Raw genomic sequence first — 20309 nt, 5'->3', positions numbered from 1 at the left:
TGCAAAAAAAAACCCGATACTGATTTAAATGTTTTTTGCTGCCCTTTAAGCATTTCAGTACAGTTAAATAGTTAACCCACACACATGGACGCAGCGGTCTAAGGCACTGCATCTCAGTGCAAGAGGCGTCACTACAGTCCCTGGTTTGAATCCAGGCTGTATCACATCCGGCTGTGATTGGGAATCCCATAGGGCGGCGCACAATTGGCCCAGCGTCATCCATTTCTTTCACTTACGTGCTGTGCTGTTGTTGTTCATTTGTTCAGTCGTTTCATTCCCAACCAGGATTTCTACGGAACGCCGTTTGGGTCATTGCGTGTCAAAAAGATACATGTCAAATAACACAACAATCTGTTTCAGTAGCTATAGTTAGCTAGCTAACTATAGCTAGGTGTCATCTAAAATAACTAATTTATAAGACAGTTCTTACTTGATTAATGGTCGTCGGACCCATCTATGTGAAGCTAGCCACAATAAGGATTAGCCACAAAAGTGGACTTTGCGGTTAACCTTCAAAATAAAAGGAATAATTCTACTACTTGTACTCATTTGCATCACTGTCAATGACAAACTTTTATTTTGAAGGCAAACTGCAAATTCCACTATTATGCCTAATCCTTATTATGGCTAGCTTCACAACACATTACCCAGTCCGGTCAATCCTCACTAGCCAGATGAAGCTAGCTTGCTGCTTATAACGTTAGCTTTGGGCAACAGGGTTAAGTAGCTGGCTAGCTATTTATTTATTTTCAAGAACTGAAGTTCAATTTCAATAGGCGAACAACAAAGTGGCAACCTAGCTAATACTTACTCACAAGGATTCCTAAATCATTGCTAAGAATAATGAAAATGACTGCAGTTTCTACTGGTCATTTATTTTCAGGCTGGTTGTATTGGTGCGAGCTAGGTACCAAGCTAAAGCTAGCTACCCCAGAAGTTGCAGTCAAACAAATGATGCGTTATTACCAACGCGGTATTGTAAATACATCGTTGGTGGTCAGGTGTTTGCTGACTTTTTTGTACAGCTTTGACGGTGCTACTATCTTTTTTGACATGTAAAGACCCAAATGGCGTTCCATAGTATGCATGTTGTGAAGCTAATAGCAGTGATGCTATTACTGTGTAACTCCGGTAGGGCAACATCTGAAAAATTGCACACTTGGTAGTGTTAACCGGTGCTTGACTAGTCGGTGAAAGCCAACACCCACGACAGAGAACGATTGATTGTCAAGGGCAATGAATTCCATTATCTTGGATTGAATAGATTTCGCCTTCGAGTTGTTGCTCTTTCAAATGACTACTTGACTGCTCGCTCCACACAGCAGACATTGTGGGCTAGTTTAGGAATGCCGTGTTGCATGTGTAGTGCCAAATTTCACGTGGCGTCATTACATCATGTACCTTCATTATATAGGTATGCACGTCAGCTTTGACATCGGTTTTGTACATCGGGCGTTAAACTAGACATCGGCCAATACCGGCATTCTTAGCTAATATCGGCCGATTGCGATATGTTCACCGATATATCGTGCATCCCTAATATAAGGTCTAGGCAATCTATACAACTTTTAAGATCTGATCATTTGAACATATTTACATGACTTTATTCATGAAATGTGTAAAAAAAAAACTCTAACCCCATGTGTCCATAGTACAATACAGAAACAGCTGTAGTTCACAAACAATGAGTTGAATCATATATTTGGGCATAGAACAGGTCCTCTGTATTTACTATGTTGACACCAAATTTCATGCATTTTACAACAAACAGAATGTGTTCTGTGGCGCATTCTGATATTGTACTAAATATAGTTAGAGGATGTAAATTGGTTTTTTAAAAAAAGGTTCCTGGAACTAGCTCGTGTGAAACAGAGAGGAAGTCTATCTTAGCAATGTAAACATTCATCGACTGTGCAATGAACAGAACAAGTGTAACAGGTCAAAATTAAAAGTGGCAATGAATTAAACATACAGACCCCAGTACACACTGAATGAGTTTAGAATTCAAAAGTCTGAAGCAGAGGAAGGAGCTCGACGCACTTTGCTTTGGAGACTGACAATGACATTTCTCAGAAAAAAATACGATTTAACCACATGCATAATCATCAGTATCTCTAGAACCTTAGAACATGAAGCAAAGCATTGAAAGCCATGTAAGACACTATACTGTTGTATATTAAGTGCCTGTTATGAAACAAGTGAGGTGACTACAATGGAGTAGCTTTACTGATTCTTATGGGCGTGAGGTTAGGTCAACAAACTATCCATTCACTCTGAAAAGCAATGAGGTGAGGTAGCAGCTAGAGGAAGGGGAGATTGGTTTGGGGATGAGGTAGTTTAACGGACGGGAGAGAGTTACTTACGTGGCATGATCCCCTGGCTGACCAGCTCCTCACGGGTCCGTCTCTGCTGGAGTTTGAGCTGGAGCACTGCATAAGAGGGACACAGCAAGAGGTCAGGTGAGTACACTACAGACAGAACCAGCAAGGGCAACAACCAATAGTGAAAGCCCAAACGCCCTACAGTCAGTTTCCGTTCCATGCTCTTCTCCTTGGGAGGAAATACAAGGCCGGTTACAGCCGTGTTGTAAATTAATATAGTGCATCTTTCTGAGAGGTTGAAGCCAATAGTTGAAGAGTACCCTACTCACTGCTCTTCTGGCCCTCGCTCTCTCCTCTCTCCTCCCACAGAGTCGTCTGACAGCCGATACAGAGGTTATCATCAGAGGCAGGGAGGAGAAATAGCGGGCAGATGGTCCCTGTCACACACACGCGCTTCCTGTTTCTACACTCAAACAGCAGCCGGGTTGTCGCGTTTTGACAACTTCTACCACACAGAGAGAGATAGAGAGAGCGACACTTCCGCATGGCTTGAACAATGCTAATGCACAGAGGACTTCTTGTAAAAACAGGAAGGCCCACATTCACCACTCACAATTCAAAATAGAATGAGGTGTTATATTGAGAGGAGTATATGTACAGATAAATACTTCTGTACTGAGTAAATGTAAATGACATGAATAAATGTGTCTTGCTAACAGCTGCCTAATCTCAGCTGGACCAAGCCTATAGAAGGAACACAGAAAGCTAGTGATGGAGACCATGTTCTCTGCATCACATCCTCATTGCCATCCCGCGTTTACACTTCAGCCACAGCGAGCTGAGTGGACTCATGTAAGTGATTCCTGTCAGATGTGAGGTAGAGTAAACCGACATCTCAGTACACGCATAAGTGGTTTTCATGAAATTAGAGATGTGATACTGTACATGTGAGGGGAAGTTAAGCTGTTACAGTATACTACATATCCATACAGTATGTGGCCTGGTGTTCATGTGTGAGAGTATGATTGTTGGACCAGTCCATTGTACTGTACACAAAGTGATGCTTGTGTGCACCTCCTGATGTAGTTGTGTTTGTAGCTGGTCTGCTGCCTGCATGTGAACCACAGGGAAGCATACTGACTAATAGGTCAGAGTGAGATCAGTGTGGGTGATGTGGGACTTCTTTCTCATGGTCTCAGTCTCTCCGAGCTCAGCCTCCACGGTTTTCTCTGCGTCAACATTTCTGACAGTCCTGGCTGTCGCCACCTGGGCCAAATCATCCTCTTCTCTCTTATATGGGCGCTTGACGTAGCACTCCCAATAGTCCCGGGGGGGGGGGGGGCGGCACAATCACAGACACTCTTCCAGTGGCAGATGGTTTGTTGGTTGTGCCAAGGACTGACAGGGGAATGATGCCAGGTGCTTATACAGAATATTTTCTAGGCAAATGCTCACTCTGAAATGCCACAATTGGAATTCATTACCGTTCTCTGTACCTTACTTAATGTGATGTAAACGAGAACATTACATTTTCCTACCACCTGTCCCTCTCCATAACTCCCTTTGTGCTCAATTTATGTATTGTTACCGGTCTCTGTGCGAGTCACTTCAAAACTTCCTGTGCACTTTTTCTACAATCGCCTATTCAATCGTTTACTTGTTTGAGAATATTTCCAAAACCTTCCCTTCCCTCCATCCCAACCCTGAGATGAAACCCATCCTCTCCCTGCTGGTTTCTATTTGTGTACCACACTGTAATATCTGGGAACTCTATCTCTCTGCCCGGCCCAGCCTGTTGAGTTACACGGAATATTACTGTAAATCACCCGACACTCAAACTGCTCCGAAGCAGAAATCTAAGGCCTGGGCTCGGGCCTGGCTGAATGAGGGGACACATGTGAACAGACACCCTCCTCAATCAGGGCCAAGGTATGCTGTCCACCTTTGAAACTCTGTGAAGTCAAACCGGATGCCAAGGCAGGTGCCTTTGGGTTACTGCATCATACACTGTCTCTGAAAGACTGTACGTCTCGGTGCAAATAACCTCTCGGTAAATCACAGTCTGTCTCAATGGTTCCAAGTCCATCTCAGTGTCTCAAGCCTGTCTCTGTTTTCCCCCCAGCGTCCATCTATGTCTTAGTATCTAAACCGGTCTCTGTGTGTCACACTAAACACCACAGTATCGTCATCAGTCTCAGTATTCCTCACCTTAACTCAGTGGGCCAGCGTATCTGCCTCACAGCACATTTATGTTTCTCTAAAAGTCAGTGATAGATTCTCAGTGTGTCGCGACTAAGTCTGTTCAGGCTTCTCGCTCCAACTCAGTTGGTGTCATGGCCCTGGCAGCACCCACAGGTGCCTGAGCATTGTCCACTGGGCACAGAGTCCTGGCGCTGCCCCATCTGTACCGGGGCCAGAAGGTCAACTTAGTACCTGACCAGCAGCCCAGAAGACACCAGACACCCACTCAGCCGGCCTGAGCAGCACAACTCAATACACACGATTCACTGAGAAAAACTCAACTGTAAAGCTGGGTGTGTTTTGTGGAGAGCTATGAAACAAAAGCCAAGTAAGGAAGAGTAAGGATAATAATTCTCCATAATGATGCTATGTTTCAAAATATATACAAACAAAGATATCAACGAAACCATATCTTCCACATCTCTTATTATAAAGATTTTGTGTGTGTGTGTGTGCGTAATATGAATCCCACCTTCCCTCAGGCTCTGACAAGCCCGGCGTTCTAACTCCAATCGTATGCGTTGCTTATCCATGCTGTTGCTGATTGGAGGGTGCCCAAAAGAGGTGGGGTCTGTGTGAAGGGACGGGTTGGTGTCCAGCATGGTGATCAGGTTCAAAACAATAAAGAGGTATTACTGAAAGACTGTGGTCCCATCAAATAATGTCCAAAAACATTCAAATGTAACAAAAATAGAATTCTCTGTTCAGTTCTGTCCAATACAGTCCAGTCAATATGTATTATCAGGTGTGTGATATCGCCTGGAAAAGTCACAGAGATTCTGCTAAATATATTAATGCAGGATGTCGCCCGACGGACCAAAATAAGAGCATTAGAATAGAAATGGTCCTTGTGCAAATGACAAAAATCCTGAGAAGATTGAAGTTTTCCAAAAGTCCATATAAAGTGCTCTATACACAACTGTGTTCTCACTGACTTCTCCACTTCCTCTTGTTTTTTAGCAAACAAAGTTCCGAATAGTTTAGAAAAATGCCCAAATCTCATTGAAAAAACAAAACCAAATTAAAAAGATGGAAAAAAAGAAATGTAGAACGTGGAAATGTACAGCTGCTATGAGTTTCAAGAGCCAGTATGTACTGCAGCCAGACGAGTGAGTGAGGTGAGTGTGTGGGTCTGTGAGTGTGTGTCAAATGCCTGTGAATCCTTGATCAAGCACCGTCACAGCTGTTGCTGCACCCACTCACTCCGCCATTGACAGACACCGACACACTTCAGCTAAACCTTTTCCTCCTAACCACAATCAAATACTTCCCCCTTGGCACCTGGGACCTCTGCTCATTAGTGCCAACATAAGAGTGCACACCTGTGAGCTTTGTGCACAATCTAGATGCCCCATATTCAACTGGTGGACTGTGGTCTGGATCCGGTCCCAGAACGGGGTCAATACAGGCCGTGGTCGAGCCTACAAAATAAATAAATATAAACTCAGCAAAAAACAGAAAAGAAACATCCTCGCACTGTCAACTGCGTTTATTTTCAGCAAACTTAATGTGTAAATATTTGTTTGAACATAAGATTCAACAAGACATACACTGAACAAGTTCCACAGACGTGACTAATAGAAATGGAATAATGTGTCCCTGAACAAAGGGGGGGGGGTCAAAATCAAAAGTAACAGTCAGTATCTGGTGTGGCCACCAGCTGCATTAAGTACTGCAGTGCATCTCCTCCTCATGGACTGCACCAGATTTGCAAGTTCTTGCTGTGAGATGTTACCCCACTATTCCACTTGCAAGTTCCAGGACATTTCTGGTGGGAAATGGCCCTAGTCCTCACCCTCCGATCCAACAGGTCCCAGATGTGCTCAATGGGATTGAGATCAGAGTTCTTCGCTGGCCATGGCAGAACACTGACATTCCTGTCTTGCAGGAAATCACTCACAGAACGAGCAGTATGGCTGGTGGCATTGTCATGCTGGAGGGTCATGTCAGGATGAGACTGCAGGAAGGGTACCAGATGAGGGAGGAGGATGTCTTCCCTGTAACGCACAGCGTTGAGATTGCCTGCAATGACAACAAGCTCAGTCCGATGATGCTGTGACACACCGCCTCAGAACATAACGGACCCTCCACCTCCAAATCGATCCTGCTCCAGAGTACAGGCCTCGGTGTAACGCTCATTCCTTCGACAATAAACGCGAACCCGACAATCACCCCTGGTGAGACAAAACCGCCACTCGTCAGTGAAGAACACTTTTTGCCAGGCCTGTCTGGTCCATCCTGTACCTGTCCTGCAGGTGTGATGCTCGGATGTACCGATCCTGTGCAGGTGTTGTTACACGTGGTGTGCCACTGCGAGGATGATCAGCTGTCTTAGGCGTCTCACAGTACAGACATTGCAATTTATGGCCCTGGCCACATCTGCAGTCCTCATGCCTCCTTGCAGCATGCTTAAGGCACGTCACGCAGATGAGCAGGGACCCTGGGCATCTTTCTTTTGGTGTTTTTCAGAGTCAGTAGTAACTGCGACCATAATTGCCTACCGTCTAAACTGTTAGTGTCTTAAATGAAGATATGTGAAGTTATTTGGAGTTTTACTAATATCTCTGAAAGACAGGGTCCTGAAAAAGGGACGTTTCTTTTTTTGCTGAGTTTATTTTTTGGAAGTAGGTCAAGTTTTGACCCCTGGTATCATATAAAACACACAAGACATGGAAACATTTGTAGAATTGTAGAACATTTGCTTTAAACAGCAACAAAATAAAATGCTCTGCCCCATGCAAAATGTGTAGAATTGTGGGAAATTAGCTTTAAAACTGCAAGATTTTCTTTACGCCAACGAGAGGGTTGTGAACAAGAGGGTTGGGGTCATGTGGGTTGAGAGGTGGGGGTTTGTTACTACGCCGATAAATGACAATATCCATCCGGACCTTTGCCCCCTAGGAGATTACCATTTCTCAAGTACCCCTGATGTAGGCAGACTGCATAATGGCCCCACACAGTACCCTGATGTAGACAGACAGCATAATGGCCCCACACAGTACCCCTGATGAAGGCAGACAGCATAATGGGCCCACACAGTACCCTGATGTAGGCAGACAGCATAATGGCCCCACACAGTACCCTGATGTAGGCAGACACCATAATGGCCCCACACAGTACCCTGATGTAGGCAGACACCATAATGGCCTCACACAGTACCCTGATGTAGGCAGACACCATAATGGCCCCACACAGTACCCTGATGTAGGCAGACACCATAATGGCCCCACACAGTACCCTGATGTAAGCAGACACCATAATGGCCCCACACAGTACCCTGATGTAGGCAGACACCATAATGGCCCCAGAGAAGGAACTGCCACCACACAGATCCCCAAACAGAAACATGTGTTGTCCCAAAGCCAAGACTGGGTCTTTGACGGTTTCGGTCTTCACCGTTCGACTTTCGTAAGCAAAACATTTGCTAGACAGTGAGAGAGTTAGAACATTAAAATGTGAAACACGTTGTGGTCTGCCACTTCTCATTAAAACATCAATGCTAATCAAAGCCTTAAAATCATTTTCTAAAGATGAAGTACAAACACCTGCCAAAACAGACATTTAAAAACAGAAATGTATCCTACAGCTGTGTGTACTGCCAAAGTTACCATTTGTATTCAATTAAATGGTGGATCAGGTGAGCTAAAATAAAGTTAGGAAGTAGCCTGGGGGTCATAACAAAGAACTATGTGAGAAAATCCCCAGGGAAGCGCTTGTTGATTATTATTGGCATTCACTTTGTGTTTTAGAACAGATTTGTGTAATGGCCTAGCTTCATAGAGCCGGCCACAATAAAGGTGAACATAAGAGACTATTTACAGATGCCCACAAACTGTGTGTGTGTGTGTGTGTGTGTGTGTGTGTGTGTGTGTGTGTGTGTGTGTGTGTGTGAGAGACACTGGAATCAGGGTGCACAATCCTCAGGCAAAGCTCACTTTGACAAGGAAGGGGAAAATGAATCAAGACTGATCCCCCTTGCTGCAGATAAGGCACCAACCATATGCTTGCAGGGATAATCCTTCTTTCGTGTGTGTGTGTGTGTGTTTATGTCAGCCATAAAAACTGTTGATAGGAAAAGCTAATAACTCACAGGGGCTCTAAGCATATCCAAAATACCTAAAGTTGCATTCTGCTGTTTCAGTGAAAGTGGTAATAATCCATGTTAATCAGACTGAAATAGAGCTCCCTGTGGGCATCCTCTGACTACTAGATCAGTGATGTTTATGTTCGGAAATATACATGGTCAAGGTCAAATTAACTGTAAGTTAAGAATCTAGGGTCAAAAATCAGCCCATAGCCCGGTACTAAATGCAAACCAATTCCCGCTATTGCCAAACAATCCAATCAATTCCTTGCTGATATAGCTAGAGAAAAACACGAAATAGCTAGAGAAAAAAACTCTTCTGTGAGGCTACTTGCCGATCCTACTGTACATGGTTATAAAGTACTGAAGCCTTATGACTTCTGAAAGGAGGAAACTGTATATAGAGTTGACCTCTGGTAGTCCCAGCAGGGGTAGTTCACCTACCAGCTGTTTCATAACCAGCCCCAGAAGATGCATTTAGCCTGCAGGTTTGGTGTGACCAAGCACCCTCAGACAGGGAGGTAAAATAATCACATCTCCTAGAAGCGGTCTTGGGGGGGGGGGGGGTCTTTAAATGGAAGTGCTAGGACATTGCTGAGGAGAAATTATGATCTTCAGAGCCAGAGGTAACAGACACTGATAATTGTCATCATTCACTGCGTGTAATCAGGGTACCTCCTATTCCAAGACCAAGAGGAAACCACTAGGGTATCTGATACCGGCTTGGGTCCGGTTTCCCGATAGCGATGGAAATTAGACTAATGAGTGTTTTAACGATGAATCTCTACAACGGCAGAAGATCTAACATGAGTTTCCCAAAACACCACAGAGATAGAACATTCGCTAAGTGTGTCATTGGAGCATGTGGAAATACTGATAGGATTGAAAGAACGGCAGCGCTGCTCTCAGATCAGCTTTCTCCATTAAAATTTTACCATAACATTCTAATTACTTCACAATACTGACGATGGGTCAGCTCCTAGAGAGATTTATTACCACATTATGGCTGCAAATAATGAGGCGGCTTATTCTAATGCTAACCCGATAACAATGCACTAAATCAGTTTGGGCATATAATCGCGCACATTGTTACACATCAAAATATAGAGTCAAAAATGACAAAAAGTAGCCTACAATTAGCTACTGTAAATAGAACTCGATTCGATTTCAATATATAGCCCTAGAGCCTATACTGTATGCATCTCAGTGTTCATTTGAAGCATTGTTTTATCCTTCGCTTGTTTGTAACAATTACAAAAACACTGGCAACTTTGTATTTGTAGTCAACTTTGTTCCGATGTTATCTGCAGTCACAGAGACAGATAAACATATTGTTTTTATGTTTAGCGGAGATCTGTGTATAAAGTGAAGCAGAAGGGCAACAAATGCATCTAACGACGCAATTAGCTGTTAAGAGTGGTATGAGGCCGTCGGTAAATAAAGAGCGCTTTGAGGTACAACTTTAGTAACAAGGCTTTTGGGAAACAGCTTGGAAATCTAACCATGCTACTACGAAGGTTCTAACCATGAACTTAATATGCTTTTGGGAAACTGGTCTATGGTGTCTCAGTATCTGGTGGGCCTTCTGTGCTTGAAAAACAAGATGGAGTCCACATTCAAACAGTTACTGCTGCTGCCTTCACACCTCTTCATCGAGGTCTTCCTCAGGAGGAAGGGTGTGGGGTAAACAAGTCTCAAATTAAATCCTTCTCTCTGGGCCTGGGCTCCAGAATGTGAGCACCCCCCCACCAAGCCTTCCCCTCGGGCTGACTGTTTTAAATAGTAGGCCAGCTGGCTATGGGGGCTATATCCAGCTACCCTTCACTGGTGCAGACTGCGGCTAGGGTTACTCACAGATATCCCTGCACACACACAACCTGACTCCACACATATCTTGAGTTAAAGATCTAGAACCTGTTCAATATCCTCAGTGCATTTGAACACATAAAAACCCAAGTTAACACTGAAGAATACATTTAGATTACATTAAGAGAACTTCCAAGCTTTGAAAATGAACCTCATCTCCTGATACAGAGGACATGTTGCATACATGCAAATGTCCATGTAATGTGCCACAGTACTTCAGTTCCCTGTCCTTCCTCTAATGCTGTATGGCCAGTTAAAGTGTTTCTGTCAGCCACAAGATGGCAGCGTGTATCATCCCAAACAACACTGATAGTTTTAGTGGTCCACAATGTTCAATCCAGCTGCTGTGTACATCTGGCAGCATATGTTCAGGGCCAGAGATGAAAGAGCAAGTAGGGGACATAGGACTTCAGGGTGATTGAACTCTTAGTGCAGTCATCCTTACTGTCACGTCCCTTATTCCTGGTCAATCACATTCACGGTACATGAGGTCAGCTATATGGTTCAGATGTCAAGGTTTTCCACTAATGTTTCACAGTTGGAAAAAACAACACATTTAGACTCATAGCAGCGGACTTTAAATGCCTCTTGATCTCATCTCTCTTTGCTGCCCCTCGTTCATAATCTCTTTCCTCCCTTCCAGTCATCCCCTTCAATTAATCTCTGTTCCTCCTTCTCTCGTTTGACAGCCTTGATGTGTAAACATATACAAATATGAACAGATAAGGAATTGAGGATACATCTACGTCGAGAACATAACTGTCGGCTGCAATTATCCAAAAATCCACATGCCAACACCCACACTCACACAATTATAGAAAAACACACAATCAATCGCTTAATTATTTTCTGCTACGTAAGGCTCCTCGAGCATGAGTGTTTCAGATAAACGCCAGGAAGACATTTCTGTTTCCATGGAAACAGACGTCTTGGAGGGTTCGGGTTCACGTTTTCTTTTGGCCTAGTGGGAGATCTATCAACGTGCCTGTGAGCAGGGCATTGACCCTGGATACTTCTGTGTGTCGCTCTGAATGGGAGTATGTTGGATGACTGGTATGATGTAGTTGTTGAGCGGCTTCACTGCAAGTATATTGTAGGTTTCGGGTATTCAATAAAAAAAAATTAAGAAACAACAGACGTCCAGTGTCTATGCTGAGAATCAACTCTGTGCTCTGTGTGGAACAGTGTCAGGAGGAGACAAACCATTTTTAAACGTGGAGGAACTAGCTGAACTAGTTCATTAAGAGCACAGATGTCTGCCTCCCATTAGGAAAGGTTTATCTGTGGTGTGCCATGACCTATTAAACACGACCCAGGCACCTCATCACACCTGACTCCCTACAGACACTTCACACTCCTCCCCTCACCTGTCAGAACACCAGACTAAAGGTGCAGAGCATGCTCACTCATAATGGAGCCTCTGTGTGCTTGCTTATCGGCAAACGTACACTGACACCCATACACCCCAATTAGCATGCGATCCATTGGTGAACATTCAGTCACAGAGCAAGATGGAGATCAGAGTGGAGTAGAGCACAGTGTCAAGGCAGCAGTGTAGAGCCCTGCTGTGTTTTGAATTACAACTGCGGTCTGGGTGTGAGTGCGGTACCTCGACAACCACTACACACTGATCTCTCAGGCCTCTTCCTTAGCAAAGTGGTTGGACCCGGGCCAACTTTGTCAATAAACAGTCATGTTGAGCTGCCTGCACTTCAGTGAAATATTGGGACAAGTATGTAACTTCTAAAATCCTAAAATAACTGAGCATGTGCAGTGTTGGGGAAGCTACTCTGAAAATATAGTTCACCAAGCTACCAATTACTTCACACTGGAAGAAGATAAGCTACATTAAAGCTACCCCTAAGAAAAATATAGTTTACTGAACTAAAGTTACTTTGAACAAGAGGTTAATTTCATCCAAAGTACTTTGTGATAAATAATAATATCTAAATCTGAAATATCAGACGACAAATTGCAAGAAGTTAACAGAATGTTTTAAGCCTATTAAACACACAAACTGTGTTTCAAATGAGAATTAGACAGGTCTGATGCCAAAAAATAAAAAGGAAATTGCCTAGTGGTTAGAGCATTGGACTAGTAACCGAAAGGTTGCAAGTTCAAATCCCTGAGCTGACAAGGTACAAATCTGTCATTCTGCCCCTGAACAGGCAGTTAACCCACTGAAAATAAGAATTTGTTCTTAACTGACTTGCCTAGTTAAATAAAGGTAAAAAAATAATATTATCTTTTAGCTGAAAAGGTAAAGTAGCTAGCCTCAAGGCAAAAAAAAAGTTATGAATTGCGTTCAACTACCACCAAGCTACTGCAAAATGGAGTTAAATGACTAGTTGAACTACATGCAGTTCACTACTACAACACTGAGCATGGGCATGTACGCTCGGGGATAACAAAGTTAGAGCTGCAGTTTGCTGCTTTGGCTGCGGTAATAAAATGTTAACTATGTAAACTCACACAGCTCAGGGAATGGGACTGCATCTGATGATCGCATGAGTGGAAAGCATGAGATGAGTGGAAAAAGTGAACACGATTAACTCAGACTTGTATATTGCTCATGAGAGCATGCTGCTCTTTTTAACATTTGCTTGTCTCACAGCTCCCCTTCGCTGAGATGCTTGTGGTTTAGGATGCTAGTGTGATTTGGTGGAACAAAGTGCTTTTCAATGTTTCCAGTGCTGCTGACTGTGTTGCTCAGAATTGTAATCCGTGAACCAAAAGGCTTCTCAACAACTTTTAACCCCAAGTCATAAGTCTTCTGAACAGGTAATCAAATGGCACCCCCCAAACCCTCTTTTACACTGTGCTACTCTCTGTTTATCAAATATGCAGTCACTTTAACTATACATTAATGTACTGTACCTCAATTAGCCCGACTAACCCCCGCACATTGGCTACCCGGACTATCTGCATTGTGTCCCGCCACCCACCACCCGATCTTTTACGCTACTGCTACTCTGTTTATCATATATTAATAGCCACTTTAACCATGCCTACATGTACATACTACCTCAATTAGCCCGACAAACCGGTGCCTGTATATAGCCTCGCTACTGTATATAGCCTCGCTACTGTATATAGCCTCGCTACTGTATATAGCCTCGCTACTGTTATTATTCACTGTCTTTATACTGTTGTTTTTTATTTCCTTAACTATTGTACACCTAATACTTATTTTTTACTTAAAAATTGCACTGTTGGTTAAGGGCCTGTAAGTAAGCACTTCACTGTCAGGTCTACACCTGTTGTATTCTGCGCACGTGACAAATAAACTTTGATTTGATTTGAAAAGGAGTGATTAAAATCAAATCAAATTTTATTTGTCACATACGCATGGTTAGCAGATGTTAATGCGAGTGTAGCGAAATGCTTGTGCTTCTAGTTCCGACAATGCAGTAATAACCAACAAGTAATCTAGCTAATAATTCCAAAACTACTACCTTATAGACACAAGTGTAAGGGGATAAAGAATATGTACATATGTATATACATATGAGATGAGTATGTAAACAAAGTGGCATAGTTAAAGTGGCTAGTGATACATGTATTACATAAGGATGCAGTAGATGATATAGAGTACAGTATATACGTATACATATGAGATGAATAATGTAGGCATGTAAACATTATATTAGGTAGCATTGTTTAAAGTGGCTAGTGATATATTTTACATCATTTCCCATCAATTCCCATTATTAAAGTGGCTGGAGTTGAGTCAGTGTGTTGGCAGCAGCCACTCAATGTTAGTGGTGGCTGTTTAACAGTCTGATGGCCTTGAGATAGAAGCTGTTTTTCAGTCTCTCGGTCCCAGCTTTGAGGCACCTGTACTGACCTCGCCTTCTGGATGATAGCGGGGTGAACAGGCAGTGGCTCGGGTGGTTGTTGTCCTTGATGATCTTTATGGCCTTCCTGTGACATCGGGTGGTGTAGGTGTCCTGGAGGGTAGGTAGTTTGCCCCCGGTGATGCGCTGTGCAGACCTCACTTCCCTCTGGAGAGCCTTACGGTTGTGGGCGGAGCAGTTGCCGTACCAGGCGGTGATACAGCCCGACAGGATGCTCTCGATTGTGCATCTGTAGAAGTTTGTGAGTGCTTTTGGTGACAAGCCAAATTTCTTCAGCCTCCTGAGGTTGAAGAGGCGCTGCTGTGCCTTCTTCACGATGCTGTCTGTGTGGGTGGACCAATTCAGTTTGTCTGTGATGTGTACGCCGAGGAACTTAAAACTTACTACCCTCTCCACTACTGTTCCATCGATATGGATAGGGGGGTGTTCCCTCTGCTGTTTCCTGAAGTCCACAATCATCTCCTTAGATTTGTTGACGTTGAGTGTGAGGTTATTTTCCTGACACCACACTCCGAGGGCCCTCACCTCCTCCCTGTAGGCCGTCTCGTCGTTGTTGGTAATCAAGCCTACCACTGTTGTGTCGTCCGCAAACTTGATGATTGAGTTGGAGGCGTGCGTGGCCACGTAGTCGTGGGTGAACAGGGAGTACAGGAGAGGGCTCAGAATGCACCCTTGTGGGGCCCCATGTTGAAACTTTATTGCCTACACACACACGTTCCTATTTTCCTCATGTCTGCAAAAATGATTTCATACAAGCTCTTCCTCCTCATGACTTAATGAGAGAAGCTCAAGTTCAGCTGGGTTTTTATTCCTGCACGCCAGCTTCTACTCCTCTTCCTCAAGTGCACTTTTGCAAACTGCATTCCAGGTACCCTTTGACCCAGAGTGCACATGGGTAAGATACAACTCTCATCCCCTTCATTGAGCTCTTTCAGCTGGAATTCTAACAACTTTGCCATACTCCCTCCTTGACCAGAGACCACTGTGGGTACTGTGCCAAGTGAGAGGATTTATGAGAGCAAACTAACGGTTCTACAGTTCTACCTACATTATACAAGTGTTTACACAACACAGAGCCTCAGACTGAGTAACCTGTCCATACTTCATAGCTGCAATCTTGGTTTTCATTTCTACACTTCATACCAGTAGCTTTCTGATGAAAGTGGATGGTCTTCGCGCCATATAGCATCAGTCCACCTGGGTTTTAATCTCATCAGTGGGCTTGATAGCAGTTGCCTGGAATCAGAACGGGCACTCACCGTTTTTCCTGTCTCTCAGGGGCAGCTGGTTGGGGGCAGGCTGCAGCGACAGCTCTTGCAGCTCATTGGTCACTGCCTCGCTATGTGGGCTGGGGGCGGAGTCAGACGATGCAGGAGCCGAACCACTTGGGCCTGGCTCCTCCCCTGCTTGGGCCTCCATGATCGCAGGGGGGACAGAGGGTGGCTGATGGACAGACCTGAGAGATAAACAAAATAACACATTCATCAAAAATGCCTAGATCTCTCTCGCCATCTTACTAAACTGGCTAGAACATCACTCCTTTACTTGTATCCCCAACTGCTTCCTGCCTTACATCACATTCCCAGGGCTCCCCTCCAGTTCACTAGCCTGACAGAGTGTATGAGCCCTAATCCAATAGGTTAATGGGTCTAGCTGCAGAACGACCAGCCCATCCCCATGGCAACCCACCATAACAGGCAGGACCGCAGATGAAACACTGGGCCCAGCCAATACTGCGGAGGACCAGCTCCTTGCCATGGCAACGCCTTACATAAACACCACCCAATGCAGAGAAATGTACAAAATCACACACTAACGGTTTCAGAGGAGCAGCCTAAAACAGACATAGCCTTGGAATGAGCGCTCAACTTGCTACTGATGGGCCACAAAGGTGCTCTTGCAAACCTCCAGCTAATCTGTCACTTAGCAGTGTGTACCAATACGGTCTCCTACACTAAATAGCAATGTGACTTGATGGAATGCAGTCTGTATCCACATGCCATTTTTGCATTAGTCATGTGGTGAGCTTTATTCATAATGCATTCATTGTCAAACTTATTTGCAGTTTTCTCAGCAGGTAAAACAGCAGCATAGCTAAATAGCCGTGTTTAACAGAATGTGGTGCAGCAGTTAATTTTGCTGCTGTGCAATCTACTGTAATATAACGCTTTGCATAGTGTTACACTGCCATCCATTGTCTTCTTGTTTAGTGCCTCACCCCATGGTTAAAGGCCCAGTGTGAAAAAAGGTGATATCCCTGTGTTTTATATATACACAAAAATATAAAACGCAACATGTAAAGTGTTGGTCCCATGTTTCATGAGCTGAAATAAAAGATCCCAGAAATGTTCCATATGTACAAAGGGTTTATTCCTCTCAAATCCCTGTTAGTGAGCATTTCTCCTTTGCCAAGATAATTTATCCACCTGACAGGTGTGGCATATCAAGAAGTTGATTAAACAGCATAATCATTACACAGGTGCTGGGGACAATAAAAGGCCACAAAAAATGTGCAGTTGTCACAACACAATGCCACAGACGTCTCAAGTTGAGGGAGTGTGCAATTGGCATGCTGACTGCAGGAATGTACACCAGAGCTGTTGCCAGAGAATTGAATGTTCATTTCTCTGCAAAAAGCCACCTTCAACGTGGTTTTAGAGAATTTGGCAGTACGTCCAACAGGCCTCACAACCGCATACCACGTTTAACCACGTCCGTCCAGGACCTCCACATACAGCTTCTTCTCCTGCGGGATTGTCTGAGACCAGCCACCCGGACAGCTGATGAAACGGTGGGTTTGCACAACCGAATAATTTCGGCACAAACGGTCAGAAACTGTCTCATGGAAGCTCATCTGCATGCTCGTCGTCCTCACCAGGGTCTTAATCTGACTGCAGTTTGGTGTCGTAAACCCACTTCAATGGGGAAATGCTCACCTTCGATATCCACTGGCACGCTGGAGAAGTATGCTCTTCACAGATGAATCCCGGTTTCAACTATACTATGGCGTTTGGGTGAGCGGTTTGCTGATGTCAACATTGTGAACATGGTGATGGTGGGGTTATGGTATGGGCAGGCATAAGCTAAGGACACAATTGCATTTTATCAATGGCTGTTTGAATGCAATTTAAACGGTTGTGAAAAGTGAAAATGCGATGATATTTGGATCAAACCAGTTAATAGTAGGTTGACCCAACGATGAAAAATGACGAGCTGGTACGTTGACAAAGTTGAACATAAAGTTACTGCCCCCCCCCATGTCAAACACGTGGATCCAGGAGGCAGGATTTACTACCAGCTTTATACAACGGCACGTAAAGCTGGAAATGTCAAACACCTATGGTAGTCTTATAATCCTAACTCATTTAAATATGTAAAAACCTGAACAGTCATCACATGAGCGCATCATACGGCTTTGTTTACAAACTGTAAAATAGCTGAAGCAGAATGATACATAATCCTTGTCAACTGTGACTTTTAGCAAGCAAGCTACTTACCAGCATGCTGGAAAAAGCACACTGTGTTGTGGCTGGATGCCAGTGTTAATTTACCGTTACACTATTCTCAGAAGAATGAAGACAGCTGACAGCAGTGGTTGCTTTTCATTTCAGGGGGACAGGCTGCCCCGAAAATTACAATCAAGTTGCTTTATCAATTGGGGAGAACATTGGATGGGTCTTGCCAGGAAGCTAATCCTGATGACGGCTGCTGTACCATCATGGACAGTGGATCAGTGGATGTTACAAGCTCTGACAATAATGTACGTAACAGAGGTTGAGGAGTCTGACACGGTGGCTGTAACTGTGGCTGTTTTGACTGTATATTTTCTGTAACACACCTGATAGTCACTATATGGTTTTTGTTCTTCCATCCCTAAACCACCCTAAGGTATGTATAGTATTTGTAATTGACCTCTGAAAATCATATTTTTAACATTCCATTGTGTGGGTTGTTGTCTTACAGTTAATGTAGCTTGTGTCATTGGGGATAATCGTGATGATTAAGGAGGGGGGGGGTATTATTTCCATCTCCTTTTATCTTTCCACTCATCGAGCTGTAATAAGACACTGGAGAAACTCCAACATCTACTCTGTCTGCACCGCTTCCCAGGCAACCACCGCAGCAGGAATGCTGTGATACTAAATCGGTTTTAGCAAGAAAAAGGGGGATATGCCGTAGGAAGGGGGATGTGCCGTAGGAAGGGGGATGTGCCGTACGAAGGGGGATGTGCCGTAGGAAGGGGGATATGCCGTAGGAAGGGGGATGTGCCGTAGGAAGGGGGATGTGCCGTAGGAAGGGGGATGTGCCGTAGGAAGGGGGATGTGCCGTAGGAAGGGGGATGTGCCGTAGGAAGGGGGATGTGCCGTAGGAAGGGGGATATGCTGTAGGAAGGGGGATATGCTGTGAAGCCAGAGCCAACATACTGTAAGTCACAGTTATTCATTTCAAATATAGAGCATTTCAGGCACACAAAAATTCGAAAAACAAAAATTTAAAAGTTTCACTACAAAGTGCACGGCCAAACCCGTCTGCCCGGTCAAATGACTTCTAACCATTTATTTCTCATGAGTATTCATGTTGATCAATATTTCAGCTATGCTGGCCTATTGTAAATAATCAAATAAACATCTGATCAATACATACAATTCTGAACATATTATCCTTTATAATGCTAATGCAAGGGTACCAATAAATTGTACAGTATACTTATTGTATGCTGTTTTCATGTACATTCCCCTTATGTCTAATGTGACTCAGGCTTTACTAATTCTGGTGAAGAAGCGTATCAGTGAACTGTAATCTGTAATTAGTTACAAAACATGTGGTCCATTGTTTACCTGGTCATCAATAACTTGTGGCCCATTGTTTACCTTGTTACCTGGCAATGTACACAAGGATGTTTGAAAGAGCTGTCAGTCAAGGAGAACACATGAATGTATAACTCCCCGCCCACTTAGCCAGTTCTTTCGGGCTTACTGATCGTTATAGATGAGAGAAGGTAAAATGTATTAAATTCTGAGCATGTTTTAGTCATTAAAAGGCTATTTTTACTTGGGAAATAGGATGACTGTGCGGGACCTTTAAGTCAACATGGCAGTAACCTGAGCCCGATGGGCAGATTAACACAGCTGCCCTCTGTGAACCAAAATCACAACAATAGCTTCCTGCCACTCGAGCCATGTTCCAGAGGCTTCCACCCTTACAATCTAGCTACGACTGTTGGAACACATACAAAAACATATTATGCGGTCAGGACAAGCGAACGCCACCACTCCACACTTTTCAAGCTGAAGGAGAGGTCACCAGAGAAGAATTGCATGGGAAGCCTGAGTTCACACAACCTTTGAACTCCACTGGTCTTGACTGGTGACCTTCCCCAAGGCTTTTCAATCCTTCAAGAAAACAGGTTATTTTCAAACCGAGCTCTTTTTAAAAACAGGTTCATAATATACTATGTCATTTTCCATGGCAACCCATCCCCTTTCGTCAAACCTGTTCCGCTGCCCTCATCCACCTCTGGCCGTAGATAGATGTAGGCCTGGGCTGTGTGCTGAAAGGGTGCTGCTTATTAGTAGCGAGCAGAAAATGACTTATCCATCTTGAACAAACTGTCACACTTTTGGTTCAAATTAAACAGAGTGCTTTAATCAAATACACTTATGATAATTCAGTTCTACCAAAACCATCAACCCAGTACATAATTAAATGGAAATAGTTTCGCTAATATTTAACTAAGCCAAAAGATGCCGCAGGGACTGTACAGGAAGCTCTAGTGAAAGTGACATGGTAACCTGAAGGGTTGTTGTGAACTTGTGATAGATACAATGATACCCGATAACAGAACGATAGCTAGAAGAGCCATAAGAATGATAAGACACTGGACTGTTGTCCAGGTAAACCATGTTGACTTGACAACCAGTTGGGAAACAGTCAGTCATC

The 20309-nt window shown here is 43.9% G+C and overlaps 1 protein-coding gene across 10 annotated transcripts in view; it reads right to left on the bottom strand.

Annotated features, from left to right (window-relative positions):
- The window catches only part of LOC116375873 (myocardin-related transcription factor A), a 44668-nt gene that overhangs the window by 18889 nt on the left and 5470 nt on the right, over positions 1-20309 (bottom strand). For 3 of the 10 annotated variants that reach the window (XM_031834246.1, XM_031834245.1, XM_031834248.1), the window contains 2 exons: positions 15629-15825; positions 2364-2429 (listed from right to left, as the gene is read on the bottom strand). In XM_031834246.1, coding sequence (XP_031690106.1) covers positions 2364-2429; positions 15629-15788 — 226 coding nt within the window. In that variant the 5' untranslated portion in view covers positions 15789-15825. Of the gene's footprint in view, positions 1-2363; positions 2430-2523; positions 2883-5034; positions 5620-15628; positions 15826-20309 lie in introns of those variants that run through there. The other 7 variants (XM_031834243.1, XM_031834244.1, XM_031834247.1 and 4 more) reach the window with 6 other exon arrangements.

Source organism: Oncorhynchus kisutch, linkage group LG10 (assembly GCF_002021735.2).
Source record: "Oncorhynchus kisutch isolate 150728-3 linkage group LG10, Okis_V2, whole genome shotgun sequence".
NCBI lineage: Eukaryota > Metazoa > Chordata > Actinopteri > Salmoniformes > Salmonidae > Oncorhynchus > Oncorhynchus kisutch.
This window is presented reverse-complemented; position numbering and strand designations above follow the sequence as displayed.